This window comes from Manacus candei, unplaced genomic scaffold (assembly GCF_025592945.1).
Source record: "Manacus candei isolate 608988 ecotype Guabito, Panama unplaced genomic scaffold, ASM2559294v1 h1tg000017l, whole genome shotgun sequence".
Classification (NCBI taxonomy): domain Eukaryota; kingdom Metazoa; phylum Chordata; class Aves; order Passeriformes; family Pipridae; genus Manacus; species Manacus candei.
The window spans coordinates 17994713-18008844 of record NW_026138065.1 but is presented as its reverse complement, the minus strand read 5'-3'; the positions used below and the strand labels follow the sequence as shown (position 1 = coordinate 18008844).

General features: G+C 40.7%; 1 protein-coding gene and 1 non-coding gene across 2 annotated transcripts in view; one reads left to right on the top strand and one right to left on the bottom strand.

Annotated features, from left to right (window-relative positions):
* The window catches only part of HAAO (3-hydroxyanthranilate 3,4-dioxygenase), a 34653-nt gene extending 27368 nt beyond the window's left edge, over window positions 1–7285 (bottom strand). The window contains exons 1-2 of the mRNA XM_051783179.1: window positions 7057–7285; window positions 4075–4153 (exon numbers count right to left, since the gene is read on the bottom strand). Of these exons, the coding sequence (XP_051639139.1) occupies window positions 4075–4153; window positions 7057–7136 (159 nt within the window). The 5' untranslated portion in view covers window positions 7137–7285. The remainder of the gene's footprint in view (window positions 1–4074; window positions 4154–7056) is intronic.
* Window positions 7286–12480: 5195 nt separating this feature from the next.
* Window positions 12481–12574, top strand: TRNAI-UAU (transfer RNA isoleucine (anticodon UAU)). Its single transcript has 2 exons — window positions 12481–12518; window positions 12539–12574. It is a non-coding gene; the product is annotated as a tRNA-Ile (tRNA).
* The last annotated feature ends 1558 nt before the right edge of the window (window positions 12575–14132 follow it).

Sequence of the window (14132 nt, the reverse complement as noted above, 5' to 3'; positions counted from 1 at the left end):
TATATGATGAGCTTAAAAGTTCAGAAAGGGTTTTGTTCCACCCTCAGGTTTTACAAGTAAGGAAAAATGCAGTAAATACACCATGAAGTTGAGATGTGTTAACACCAAAACTCTTCTTGTCATAAATCCTACTGTATGATGAAAAATTCAAGAGACAAAGAAAGGTATGTTGAGAACTCTTCTCTGGTACCTGGAATGCACCTGCTACCCCATAGCTGTGAGGGGTTGAGCACAAGAGGACACAGCCTCAAGTTGTGCCAGAGGAGGCTCAAGTTGGACATCTGTCAGAATTTCTTCATGGAAAGGGTTGTCAAGCATTGAAATAGGCTGCCCAGGGAGGTGGTGGAGTCACCATCCCTGGAGGTGTTCAGAAAAAATAGACATGGCACTTAGTGCCATGGTCTAGTTGACAAGGTGGTGATTGGTCAAAGGCTGGACTCAATGATCTTGGAGGTCTTTTCCAACATAATGATTCTGTTATTCTGTGATCATGTCAGGCTGCCACAGAAGCTTTTGGTGGCCTCATCAAGTTGACTACACAAGAATTGTAGTTACTAGTTAATGTAATACAAAATTCTCTTAACAAGTGAGGAATAATAATTAATTTGAAAACCTCACACCACTAGCGATATAGCAAAAACCAAGAAAGTTTTGTCTGTATGAGCTATATAGGTGCATTCTCACAGCACTTTTTTTCCCTGTTTCAACATAAGATGCATTTCCCAAAGCTGCTCAGTTTCATTTTGAATGAGTCTGATTTAGAGGCAGAGAATGTCCCAGGAGATGTTTGCTGACTATCTCTGTTCTGATGGAGAAGGGAGCAAAAGGGAACTTAACACTCACAAATAAGAAAAAGAATGAATATGACCTAGTGGTAAAGTCCAGCCAAAGACTCTGAATGGTTTACCTCTTGTAAGGTGCAGCTTGATTTGGCTCTTTATAAAACCTGTCCAATGGAAAGCAATCTCAGGTATGAGGCAGTACTTTTGTGCAGAAAGGTGGCAAAGAAGCAGCATACAGAAATTTAAGAAGGAAGTGAAGCAATACAGAGAAAACTAAGAAGGAAGAAAAGAGAACAGTTACTCATTTAGGAAATGCCTGCTTGTTGAGAGGAGGAAAAAAATTTGTGCTAGACTAGCTGTCATTTTAGCCTAAATGACTGTTCAGGAGACAATTCTAAAAGGCCTTGAAGAAAGTCCAAATCAAGCCTCCTTTTTTCTCCTAATTAGCAGTCAGAACTAATCTTCCTGCTACACCTGCATGTTAACAGCTCCAGCAGAGAACAGCTCAGGAGCAGGAGGATGCTCCTCTGCCCTTATCTCTGCATGTGAGCCCCTTGCTGCTATGAACTGCAGGCTAACAAGCACAAGTTGTGCCACAGGATGCACCATAAACTCCGGGATAACAGGCGTAAGATATCAAGTGGACAGATAAATCCTAAATTTAACTTTCTCTCCAAAGCAACCCTTCTTTGCTATCAGAATACTACTACAAAATAGCATCAGCTAAATTGGCCTAAAGGATTTGTGGGGTTTCGCATTTGTGATAGGCCTGTTGACAATGTGCCTGTATAATCTGTCTTCGAATTATCACACAGAACTATAAATGACCTTTTTATGCCAAAATAATGAGCTGAACATGGTTCTGAATGGTGGTTTTTTTAAAAATCCAAAGTCTAATTTAGGAATATGCCCTTTTACTAGGATACTCTCTACCTCACAATTCTTCTCTAATGAGAAACATGGTTCTAAATTAGATCACAGGAAGGTGTAAATGTGTCTGATTAAAAACCTATGGTAAAATGCAAAGAATGAATATAATGTACCTCCATAAAAGTGAACAAAATTGGCCCATATGTTAAACTGCTATTAACTGATAATGCTTCTGATGTGTGTATTGTCAATTTTCCCATGTAATAGGAATTTTATGTTTCCATTTTTGCTTGCTGAGTAATTGTGAAAAGTTTTCTATGTAAATAAGGATGCATTGATACCTAAAAAAATCTTGTTTCCAGTTGGATTAGCAATAATATATCAGTATGCAACAGTATAATAAAAATTATGCCTTTATATATATGGCTAAATTTTCATATTGTTGTAAAGTCATATAAAGAGTTTATTAAAGCTAGGCCAAGTTATTTTCAAACAGAGGAACATCTTGCAACATAAAAAAATGAGGTAAGTCAAATTAATCTAACTTCCTTTTTAAGGGAAGGGGAGGAGGAGATAAAGTAAAACAAAAAAACAGAAACAGCACAGGAATGAGTGGGAAACCAAGAATAATTTAGTATAAACTGTAAGGTGCAGGGAGAGACAAGACTGTAAATAAAAGGACAAAAAACTAAAGTTTAAAACTGTTGCACCAGTTAAACTTCAGCTCATTTTTGTGTATTCCTCTCTTAGTGTATAGCTCTAATGTATTATTCAGAGCAAGAAAATAAACTAATTGTATAAAACCAAAACGGTTAAGTTAAGTGAAAAAAAAAAATTGATATCATTAACCTTCACATGGTACCTTCACATACGTTCATTTTATACTTTTCCAAACCTTGGTAACAAATTTCACCGATTCTTTTTTAATCCAACATATAATACTTAGCGATATACAGTAACAGCAGGACACAGATTAGATATTCTCCTTGGTGTTTTCTTAGCAGTCTTGCTACAGCTGTGATGCTCCTTTCCCAGGGATGTAATTCTGTTGACAAAGCCAGATTTTTTTTTCCCCACAGCTAAGTATCTCTGTAATTTCCTTGTAAATATAGGATGGAGACATGGACTGCCCTGAGACCTGGCTTCCTTCCCCACCAGCCCAAGCAACCTGACAGCGTGATCCTGGGTCTTGCCAGAGCTCCCCCTGCCCAGCCCATGAGAAGGGACCTAATGGAGCGTGTTGGGTGACCTGGTATGTGACGGACATGCCTGTGCCCACAGCCACATGTGGGCTGTGGGACCGTGGTGGCAATCCAAAGCAGGCAGAAGTCAGACAGTGGTAACTTGGCACCTGGTCTTTTAGAGCCTTATGGTTATAATGACTACAAACACCTGCACAGCACAATTATAACAGAAAATTAATGAAGGCTGTTGTGAAATGCTTGGGGGCTGGTTTTTGGAGAAATGATTTGAAGATAAGTAAACCAATTTTTCTTTCTGTTTTTACGGATTTTTTGAATTTGATCCACTTTTACCTTGAACTATGTAGATGCATAGGTTTGGGTTTCCAAAGGTACTTAAAATTAGGTGGCCAAATTTTGTTGGAATTACATGAAAATAAATTTTTCTGCCGGGAAGCAAGGGAAGTTGTTCCCCATCATGACATCCTCACTGCTTGGCCTCTAGTGATCGTTTTCCCTTAGGGTTCTTTCAGTGCCAATTGTGGATCCAGAGAAGTCCTCAGGCCAAAGAGACAATTCCAAAAAAAAGGCAGTAAACAGGGTAGGTGTAAATTGTTACAATTTTGATTGGATTCTACTCTTTTTTTCCTGTATTCTGCATTTGGCACAATGGCTACTCCCAATTAAAAGCAGTGGGATGGCTTAGTCTTGATACAGAAGATGTGCAGCAAAGGGAACTGATTTGAAAAATATTTAAAGACTCTAACTTTCCAAGTCTGAATGAAAGCTGAAATGCCGATAATTTTCACGAAGTCTAGAAAAAATATAATTTCTAGTGAATTAAAATATTTAATTTTGATTTTTGAATGTCAAACGTACTTTTGAAATATAGATCGACCTTCTGCAACAAAATATCACTTTAAAAATATCAATACCTTTCCAAAGTTTTGTTCCAAAATGTTGATGTGAGACATTTTGATGTGTCAGAATACTTTCTCTAATTTCCTGTTGGAAATGAATTATAGCAAAACAGATCTGATCTCATGTGCTTGTTTCAAAGGAAATGCACAGATGGTGTATGGTTCTGGTGAATGATTCTGTTGAAGTCTATGAATACATCTAATAAATACAACATCACTAAGTCTAGCATTGCTAACTTGAAGCTGTACCTTCAAAAGTAGATGCATTTTAGTCATTACAGATCAATTAAATCAGAAAAATATAAACAACCTATATGTTACCTCTTCTCCTTCTTCAATATGATAATCCTTCCTTTCATTTGGCCCTCCAACAAACATCACATTTAATTGATAGCGATGCCTAGAAAAGAAAGTGACATTTTAAAGCTACCTCTATTCATGATGTTATTTTTTTAACTTATTTTTAAAAATTCTCTTAGGACAGTGAGTCAAGGAAACAATGTTGAGTGAAAAGCAACATCCAGAATGAGAATTCAAAAGAGCTTGGATGCATCTCTCTGCTCTGTCACTGTCCTGTTGGGTGATTTGAGGCCAGCTACCTCCTTGCTGGTGTTTCAGTGCCTCCAGATATGAAAAGAGGACAACAACAGCTACCAACTGTGGAAAGGACTTTGAAATGTAAAGATAAAGAATGCTACCTAAGAGACAGGAAAGAGGAACATGGATCTTTGCCTTGAGCTGATTATGTAAAGACAAAACTCTTTTAAAAGTTAATAAAGTAAAAACACATTTTTCCCCCATAGCGGTAGAATTACCAGAGATACTGATGGTAGCAATTATCAGTTAATTTCTCTTCTATTTATACTGATTTTGCTAACCTGGAACAATGTTACAATAGTTTCAGTGGGGTTGTGGCTAATTCAGAAAGGAGATTCCAGGCCCCTTCTTAACTCTACCTCTTTAAGAGCCCCAGTGAGCCCTTCTCTCAGCTGTCACAAAGAATAGCTATCACCCCAATTACCTATCAGACCATTTACACTAATAAAGAGGTAAGGTAACAGGTTTTCCTTTGCTAAAAAAACTCTAAATCAGGACTGTTAGCTGGGATTCAAAATTTGTTCTTATGTCTCATTATGGTAAGCATCATATTCTGAATTCAGAAGAAGAGCTTTAGAAATACCTGTAAAAATCAACTATGTCAAAAGTTTTGATTTTACACTAACTTCTCTTTGTTGAGGTTAAAAAGCATTTAAACTTGTAAGATTAGTACAACTAATTAAAATACAACATAAGAGCCGCAATTTAATTAGATGTATCCTTTTCTTGACTTTGGTAAAACTCTAAACAGGCAGTGCTTCAGGAATTGAAGTTTTTTTTTGAAAACCCAAATCAGCATTCAAAAATTTTGATTTTCTTGAGTGTATGGAACATAACTTAATAAAAGTTTGAAAGTCATAATAACTTTAGACACTCAACTTTAGACACACTAGTGATTTGCTGTGAGACCTAGTTTTTAACTTTTAATTCTTTCTTAAAACATAGGATTTTAAGTTACTTAAATGTTTTGAGTGGTTGCCTTCCAGTGAGGCAGTAGGTGGCAGTGAGAAGGTTGCCTTGCAAATCTTTACTCAGCATATAAAGGATGAAGCTTTTAAAAAAAAATGTTGGAAATCTATTAATTTCTTCTTGGAAAATTGCCCAAAAGTTTTTGGAAAATCCTGAAAACATTTAGGTAGCACCAGAAGCAGGTGATGAGGGACTCGGAATCCATGCAGTAGATGTTTTTCCTCTCCTCCTATATAGGCTAAGGTTATATAGCAAAAATGGATTTTTTTTTAAAGCTATGCAATTTTTATCACAAAAAATGTTTCTTGTTTCACTGTGGCTTCTTGCAGTGCTTCTGGGGAAGGCTATTGATAGATGTCACATTTCAAAGCTACTTAAGGATTACACAGAACTTCTGGTAGGTGCTACAGTGCAATAATAACAAAAAAGGTTCAACCTACTGATAACAAAAGAAATTAAAATACTAAAATTTTACCCTTGTCATTGGTAAGCTTTAGAAATGGATATGCTTTACAAAATCCTTCTAATCCATTTTGAAAATGAAAGGAATGAAAACAGCCATAACAAGAAGATAATTTCCTCATTCTCTCCAATTGTGAAACTATTGCAGTGATTCAAGTTTCACAATTTTTCAGTTCAACATACAACTGTAGTCTCAACACAGACATGGCAGTAGGGATGTGCCCCGTACCTTTTCTTTGCCTTGCAACCATTGCTTTGAAAAGTAACCCTTGCACCTGTGAATGGAAATTAATATCATGGCTACAGAATTGTCCATTCAGCTTTTCATTAAAGATAGCACTTCAGGGTAGGGCAAGAGGCATATTCTTTGATATTTCTTTAATGGTTAAAATTATAAAGCAGGATTATTATTTTAATTAGAGTTAAGAAAAATCCTTTTTAATTTCTTTATAAAATCTGAGTCTATATTACTCTTTAGAGAGGATACTTCCTAATGAAGCCTCTTGTATACGGAGTTTTAGACAAAAGATGTCCTCAGCTTCACTGGAAAAAGAAATCCTTGCTAATGTTTTGACTAGAAGCTGCAATACATTGGACAATTTACACTGGAATTTATGCACAAGCTTTGACATTGAGAATATGTATAGTGTACAAGTGTGTAATACCCACACTTTTTCTCTTATATTACCTGTCTCATTCAGAATACAGTCCATAGCTTTTAAACCGCCTCTTCAGCCTCCCCTACCCTCCTGACAGTGCTGGAAATGCCTTGAAAACCTGCTCCTCCAGTGCCCTCACTGTTCCTTTCTCCTTGTTTTCAGTGATATATACCAATGGTTATGATTGCTCCTGCAGCTTTGGGTCCTCTGTGACGTTGGAATGATTCTCAGCAGCTCTATCAGGTTATAACTTAGTAGCACTAATCTGTTAGCTATATCTTACTGTTTGTGGATGTGATGCCATCTCCTCTGATTTCTAGTTTACTGTCACAGAGCCTGACACGAATGCTCTTAACTCAGTCTCACTGCCTACAAGAGACTTCGAGTTGAGGCAAGTAGCTTGTATTGAAGTTGATCTTTGCAGCTTCTGCTGAGTCACTACAAAACAGACTTCAGCCACTATCAGTTCTTCAAAACAGCATTCTGACTGCAGTCTGATGAGGAACTACAGTTCCTTAATAATCTTTACCATGTTATGCATTTTTGCCGCTTCCTCTTATAGCTAGAAATATTTATATATCTAATAACTTAGTAAAAGAAATCTTCATTTACTTACATAAGCTTATTGCAAACAGGTGGCAAAAAGGCAGTTTTGTTTTCTTCTATCCATTTGTTCACATTCACAAGAAGCTCCATGGTCCACCAGCTATGAAACTTTTGACTGAGATATTAGAGTTTGCAGAATGCTCTTCCCGTGAGCAAACAGCATGTGATTCCACCCCCAGTGCTTAGGGGTTGGCTGGCAGTAGAGGTGTCTTCAGGCTTCAGTGTCAGAGGGGACAGGTCCATCAGCCAAAGGTTATTTTGTAGAGTACTAATGCTCCAGCAGCTTAGCTAATAATTGACTAGTGTTTCTAAAATATATATTTTCATTGGAGACTGTTTTTTGCCCACAGGAGGTTTCTTGATTCTCTTTACTGCATCAACTGGGGTGTGTATGTTACCTCTACAAAAATTGCCTTGTTACACAGTGAGAAAAATGTGCAAAGCTTGGACCTCCCTGGGATCTTCTGCCAAATAACCAAAGTACAGATGTCTCCTGCATTTTTAAGACCAAAGGCAGCTGTCCATAAATGCTCATTTTAATTTGATCACTCAGTGCCAATGTTGTAGCAGGACTTGTTGGAGAGCTGAACCTGGTTCTGTGATGCCCTTTGGTAAAGTGCAGCATGTTGCCATCAAATTGTCAGGCAAACAAGAAACTGAGAAGTACTGGGCATCTCATATCTGTATTAGTCTTTATTCCCTCACTAGTTTCTGTTCAACGCCTACATAGTTGCTACAGGACTGCTCACTGTGTTCCCTACCACCCCCAATTTTTTTAATAAGCAAATGTGTAAACATTTTTTTCAAACTCCAAACATGTGAAATGGGTGGTAAACAAAAAACCCAAAGACATTACAATATTTTAGCACTTTGGTCTTGACATAGCTTAGTCTTCTGCTTATACCTACACTGTGCTTAGTGGGTGAATGTGTCTGGGTATATGGCTGTAACATGATTTGGTTAAAAGTGAGTGGTGTATCCTCTGTGGTTTGCACATATGGGCAGTACAGCTATGGGACTGAAGAGTCAGCATGCTGAACAGTACGAATCTGGAGATCTTTACCTTATACCATAGTAATTTTGCATGGAAAAAAGTAAAGGAGTATAAATTTGAATTAATATTATGCACTTATTCAAGTATGTGATTCTGTTTTACCTTCATCTCTACCACTTCTTTGCAGGTTAGTTTAAACTCATCTTGTAACTGATAAAAAAAATACATTAATTTTGGGATAAAAAGATCCACATGTGGATTACAGTTCAACTGTATTAGTACAATCACAATGGGACTGGCAATAATTTCCTCTGAAATAAGCCCAAAGTAATCATTATTTCATTCAATTATAAAACACCACCACCACATTATTTATTTAAAACAAGAAATTTCTACCAACAGAATGGCTGTGGTGAGACACCAGCACCCAAGAAACTCATTAGGCCTGTTTCTGGACTTACAGATAGGTGTATTTTGATAATTTTTGTTCTGTAGGCTGCTGGCAAACTATTTAGCTGTGACAGAAAGAGAGCTTATATTTAAAATGCACTTTCACTTAAGGGATTATGACCCAGCCTCATGGGACTGGAGAACTGAAGACACTCTATCTTAACGATCACGGTTTTGTAAGGTTTTACCTCATCATTAGTAACAGGTATCACAGAGCAGGACTTCATTTGTTGGGCATGAAAGCCAAGGTACTGTACAAAGTCACAATACGAAAAACTGCAGATCCTGGAATTGATTGAGCTAATCCTTTATCACCACACTATTAATGTGCCAGTTTTAACGGCGGGCTATTGTCCACAACCCCTACTTTAATCCCCAGTCTCCACTTTTTTTTTCCACCAGGCAGAATACAAGCTACTATTACCTGCAGAGAAAACTTTTTCAGTCACAGGCTGATAAATCCATTTTGTGGCTGGAGTGAGGTAGGAAAACCTAGACCTACTCAGGAAGGAAACAACATGCACTTACAAAATTCACCATTAGCATGATGCCAAGGCTATTTTTACAGGGTAGTATTTTCTGCAACCTTCTGAAATCAATAAGTTTTGAAAAATGCAGTTAATGGCCTCTTCATGCATGTAACAGTGGGGCTAAGAAATTATCTGCATGGCAGGAAAGTACTGGCCATGAAATGCTACTTCTGTGAAGTGTATTGGAGAGCCAAAGAAAAGAACCAGTGTTGCAGTCTCTGTGAGACCAGGTAAATACATGCACCTCATACACTGCATGAACTGACTGGGGCCTGGATTTTTCTTGCTAGTCTGCTTCACAGTGACTCTTCACATCCATCAAAACCTGTTTCAGCCGCTGGGGTTTCTGTTCTACCATTTGGCTCAGATCCTTCCCTTTCTGTAAAGGTAAGGACTCTATTTGTCAGCTTTCACTGCCAGAGAATTGCAACAGTACTGAAGCACGAAACTGCTACATCAAAATAATCCATCTTTTGCAGGAAAGAAATGTTAAGTGAAAAAAACCTGAGTTTAGGACAACACCTACTTTATTTTTCTACTTTCCTCAAACACCAGACCTACTAGAGACTTAAATTTACAAGCTGGTGTCCAGCAAGCAGAATATGTTAATAAAAAGCAAAAGCTAAATATTGTGTTTCTAGTTAGAAGGAGTATTAAGGCCAGGGGTCATTGGCCAGGATTTTTATCTGTATTAAAGTAGTATCTGGTCATATACTTTTCTTAACTATACTCCCTATACTAATTTTTTTTTGTTCATCTAAAGAAGGTGCTAAAGACCTAGAATTGTTTAGAGCCCCTGGGAACAGGAGAGGGAAATAGACCATAAAGCCAGCAAGTGTCTATACTGCCTCCTCCACTCAGCCCATTCTACTCTTGAGCAAACAGCACTGCGAAAATTGGCTCTTAAACCTTGTTTTTTTCACACTTAGTGCAAAGAAGTATTTTGAAAAATCTTCACCGGGGGAGGTTTGCATTTGCCAGCAATTTGAAGATAAAAATCCTTTCGGTATCGTTTCAACTTGGCTGTTCTGTCCCTGTGCAATCCCAAGACTGACTTATCTATGCCGGTGTTAAAAAAATGGAGCTACACTGAAGCGATAATCTGGACATTCTGCAAGCAGTAGGGAGTAAGTAACTTTCTTCACCATTAAGACAGCTTTAACTTCAGGTTTTTATCTTCTCTTTATTTTTTTTCCTTCTGTTAGTATTGCAAAGAAATGAAAAAGGAAGACATTTATATGATTAAATAATTAATTTCAGCCAGTTGAATACACTTCCTATTTTTGGTCAATTCTGTGCTTTTTTTGTTTGATCTTTGAGAACAAACACTAATTAAGTACTTAAAAATAGAATTATTTATATTAAAAAATCCTATATAGTTGCTGAAAACAAAAATTCCAGTCAATAACAAATTTATTACTTGAACTCCTGTCCAGTTATGTTCCCAGAAAGTGATATGGCCAAATTTCACTGCTATATTTGTAAACATACCACCAAGGGCCTCACTCTGTGGGGCCAAACATAAAAAACAAGTGATTCACATAGGACAACAGAATAATTAAAGATCCCATTAAAACTACTAGAATCTTCACCACTATCACTGTTACTTTTACGGGAAAGCTGATTAGTATACAACAAGCAATGATTATCATCTCTATAAATACTAAAATTAGAGTCTTTCTTGCCTAAGGTTAAATCTGCAATAAAGAGCTTCTCTGTATGTTCACAGCTTCAGCTTTGAGTCTTTCTGGCATTCTTGTATTTGCCAAAAAAGCCCTTGTTTGGATGAAATTATGTTCACAGCAATCTTTGTGTGGTATAGAACATTTTGTTAGTATAGTGATGCACTGTTAAGGGCAATGAAAGCTGCTGCAGTTTTCTGGTATGCCAACTAAATGTGATGATGGAAAATGTCTTTAAGAAATGAACTGTCGGTTTTCTCTTTTCTCCATGCCAGCCACCTTCATCAAGGGCCAGATACAGTAATTGCATGCTACTCCACCTGTCAGTGGTGTATACTACCGAAATATTACAAATATATTTTAGGTAATGCCCACAGTAATACCAACAGCAGAACAACTTTTTTGACAAGTGAGATACAACTCCTCTCCATTCAAAGCAGTCGTAAAAAAGTGTCAGCTCATTTATGGATTGTGGAGGGGAGGAGTTAACTGAGTCACACAAAACTGCTCAGTCTGTCAAAAGTACCTGGGAGATCCATGAGATTTACTTAAACTGGCTGAGTGCTTGTCACCTGCTGCTGGGCCACCAATAGTTCATTTTTAGAAACCATGGAAATCCAAGCCCTGTGTAGCACTTTCTACAACCATCCATCCTGTAATGAAATTCCCAGAGCTTGTTCCTTTGCCCACGGTAAAGTCACTGCAGAAAGGAAAACACTATGTAGTGCTTAAATCAGTAACACAACAGAGCAGTCTAGGGCAGTAAATATGGCAGCAACCTAAATGTTTCCGCGAGTGGAAAGAAAAATATGTCTGTCTCAACTGTGTGTTGGAGCATTGCTTGGATTTAATTATCTTCTGGTGCCAGTTGTGTTTACCATCTCCTTGCCACATAAAGCTAACACAGATCTGACTGTAAAATAAATTCATGTTATATGTATACTTTGACAATAAACGTGTAAGGTTGAATAAACACTTGTTTTGGAAGTGCCAGGCATCCCTGGTGCCGCACACAGCACGCAGGCTGCAGAGCCCCGGAGCGCGCAGGCAGCGATGCTACAGACACCGTCGCTACAGACACCGTCATTTAGCTCCCTGGCAGTAGCCGGATGTTTTCCTCAGCTGCCCGGGCCCCAGCACGACAGACGGTGCATTTTCTCCCCGCGGCTGCGGATGAGCGCGAGGCTGAACTGGGATGACCCAGCGGCCAATGCCTTTTGCCCAAGGGCGTCAGGAGTCTCGGACTCGCACGACCCGGGGCAGCGGCCTGTCTGCCTCGCCTCCGGAGCGCGGCACTGCGTGGGAGCGCCAGCAGCCCGGGGCTGGCAGGGGTCGGCCAGGTCGCTGCCGCTGCCCACCGACACCTGCTGCCGCCACGGCCGCGCCACCCCCGACGAAGGTCACCGCGCTCCCCGCCCCGCCCCGCTCGGCGGCCCCGCCCGCGCGGCGCAGGGGGCCGGGCTGTGCCCGCCGGCCCGGGGGCCGCCCTGTCCGCCCAGCGGGGAGCTCGGGGGCGGCGGCGTTTTTCCGGAGCTGCAGCTTGTCTCCTCCCTGTCGTGCTCGGGGGCGCCGCCTGCCCCGCGTGGCGCAGCGCCCGCCAGCTCTTTGCTCAGCTTTCCCCCCGGTGTTCGGCCCCTAAGGACAGGAGCGCAGCCCGGGCAGGGCAGAGGGGTGGCCCAAGGCCGCCCCCCAGAACAGAGTGTAAACGCCTGGGCGCCCTTCCCCCGCCGGGGCCCGGGGAGCCCTTGATAAAGCGTTCGGGAGGCGATGGTGTCAGGGCTCCAGTGGCGCAATCGGTTAGCGCGCGGTACTTATACAGCAGTACAAAGCCGAGCAATGCCGAGGTTGTGAGTTCGAGCCTCACCTGGAGCACACAGCTTTTTGGGAGGGAAAGCGGGCTTTTTTGGGACTTGGCGGCGCTCCGGAGGGAGGAAGACAAAAGCGAAGGGAAAAATTATGCAGCCGCGGCGGCAGCGAGGGGCACTCAGCGCCCTGGGAAGTGGCTGGGGCTGGTCCCACCGCGAGCGACGGCGGGGGGCGCGCTGTGCCAGCTTGGGCACGGGTGTGTTTGGCTTCGGGAACACGGCCCCGCTGAGGCTTGTAGGTTTGGCATGTTCAGAGCAGCGTGTCAGGGCGCGGTAAAAAACGTGTTCCTGCTAAGAGCTGCTTGGGAGTGAGAACTCGCAGGAAATAGGGGTTATTTTATACGGTGTTGTTTAATACGGAGCGCAAGTAAACACTTGACTGGTGCGATCGCTACAGCTGAAGGGTGGCAACACCTCCCCCTTTTGCCTGCTCTGTCGATGACAGATCTTTTCTCATTACCTCAGTAATGCTTTACAAATGTGTGGGCAACAACAGGAAGGAAAATAATTAAAATAATTTCTGATTTCACCATATAAGAAAGGCAGCAGGGCCATGGAAGAAAGGGCAGCTTCTTGATAGAGGTTGGGGAACGCTGCCTGAATGTTTAGGCCCAGATCTTGTGAAGTCACCTCTATGTTAACATCTAGTATGCTGCTTTCGCAGTGCAACTTATATCAAAAAGTTCAGTGAGGTTTTCAAGATCATGCAGCCAGAGGTGCCTTGATTGCCCAAATCAGCCCTTTAGCATCTGTACTGCAGGCGTTAAGTCCCTGAAGTGCCACTTTCAGGTTTTTAACTACCGCTTCTCTGTTCTAGTTACGGTTTTATCCCTTTAGAATTTTGCATTAACTTCTCTGATTTCAGTGCCGGCGCAGTGATGCCTGAAGCGTGCACCATATCAAGATATGAAAGTCTAAGTCAACAACAGAGATCTGTAATGTATCAAAGGGTGAATAAAGTCCATCTTCTGCTTGCAGAGTTTTGTATTTTCTTCATCCTGACGGATATCCATTTCCCAGTGTTGAGGAGTACAGACAGTACAGAGGAGTATTTGCAGAGGTACTGGAAGTACTAGAAAATGAAAATGCTGCTTCTGTGTACCTGGAGGAAAAAAATCCACAAAAACCCTTAGTAGAGGGAAATAGATTCCATTCCCTGGACAGAGAACTCTCAGGAAACTTGAGTAGGGACAGTGCTGCTTGCTTTCCCCCTTCCCTGTTGTGTCTCCAGGAACACACAGCAGCTCCTACACTCTCACAAGGAGGAACTGCAAGTTTAGCATTTGGGGTCTTGCTGTGGCATGCTAGGTGGGTGATTGTTCAATCTTTGCCACATTCAAGGTGCATGAAGCAGATGTTGCCTGTTCCCTCCACAGCTGTTTTGCAACGGGCCTCTGCAGTGCCAGAGAGCAGCCAGGACATGCAGTGGGAGCACATGGTGCTATAGCCTTCTCCACAAGATCTCCTTCATCACCTTGGTCCTTACCTAGGCTTTTGTCTGCCTTTTATCATCTGCCTGCAAGATGATTTTTGTCTTAACTCTGGAAAAAAAGTAAAAAGGGACA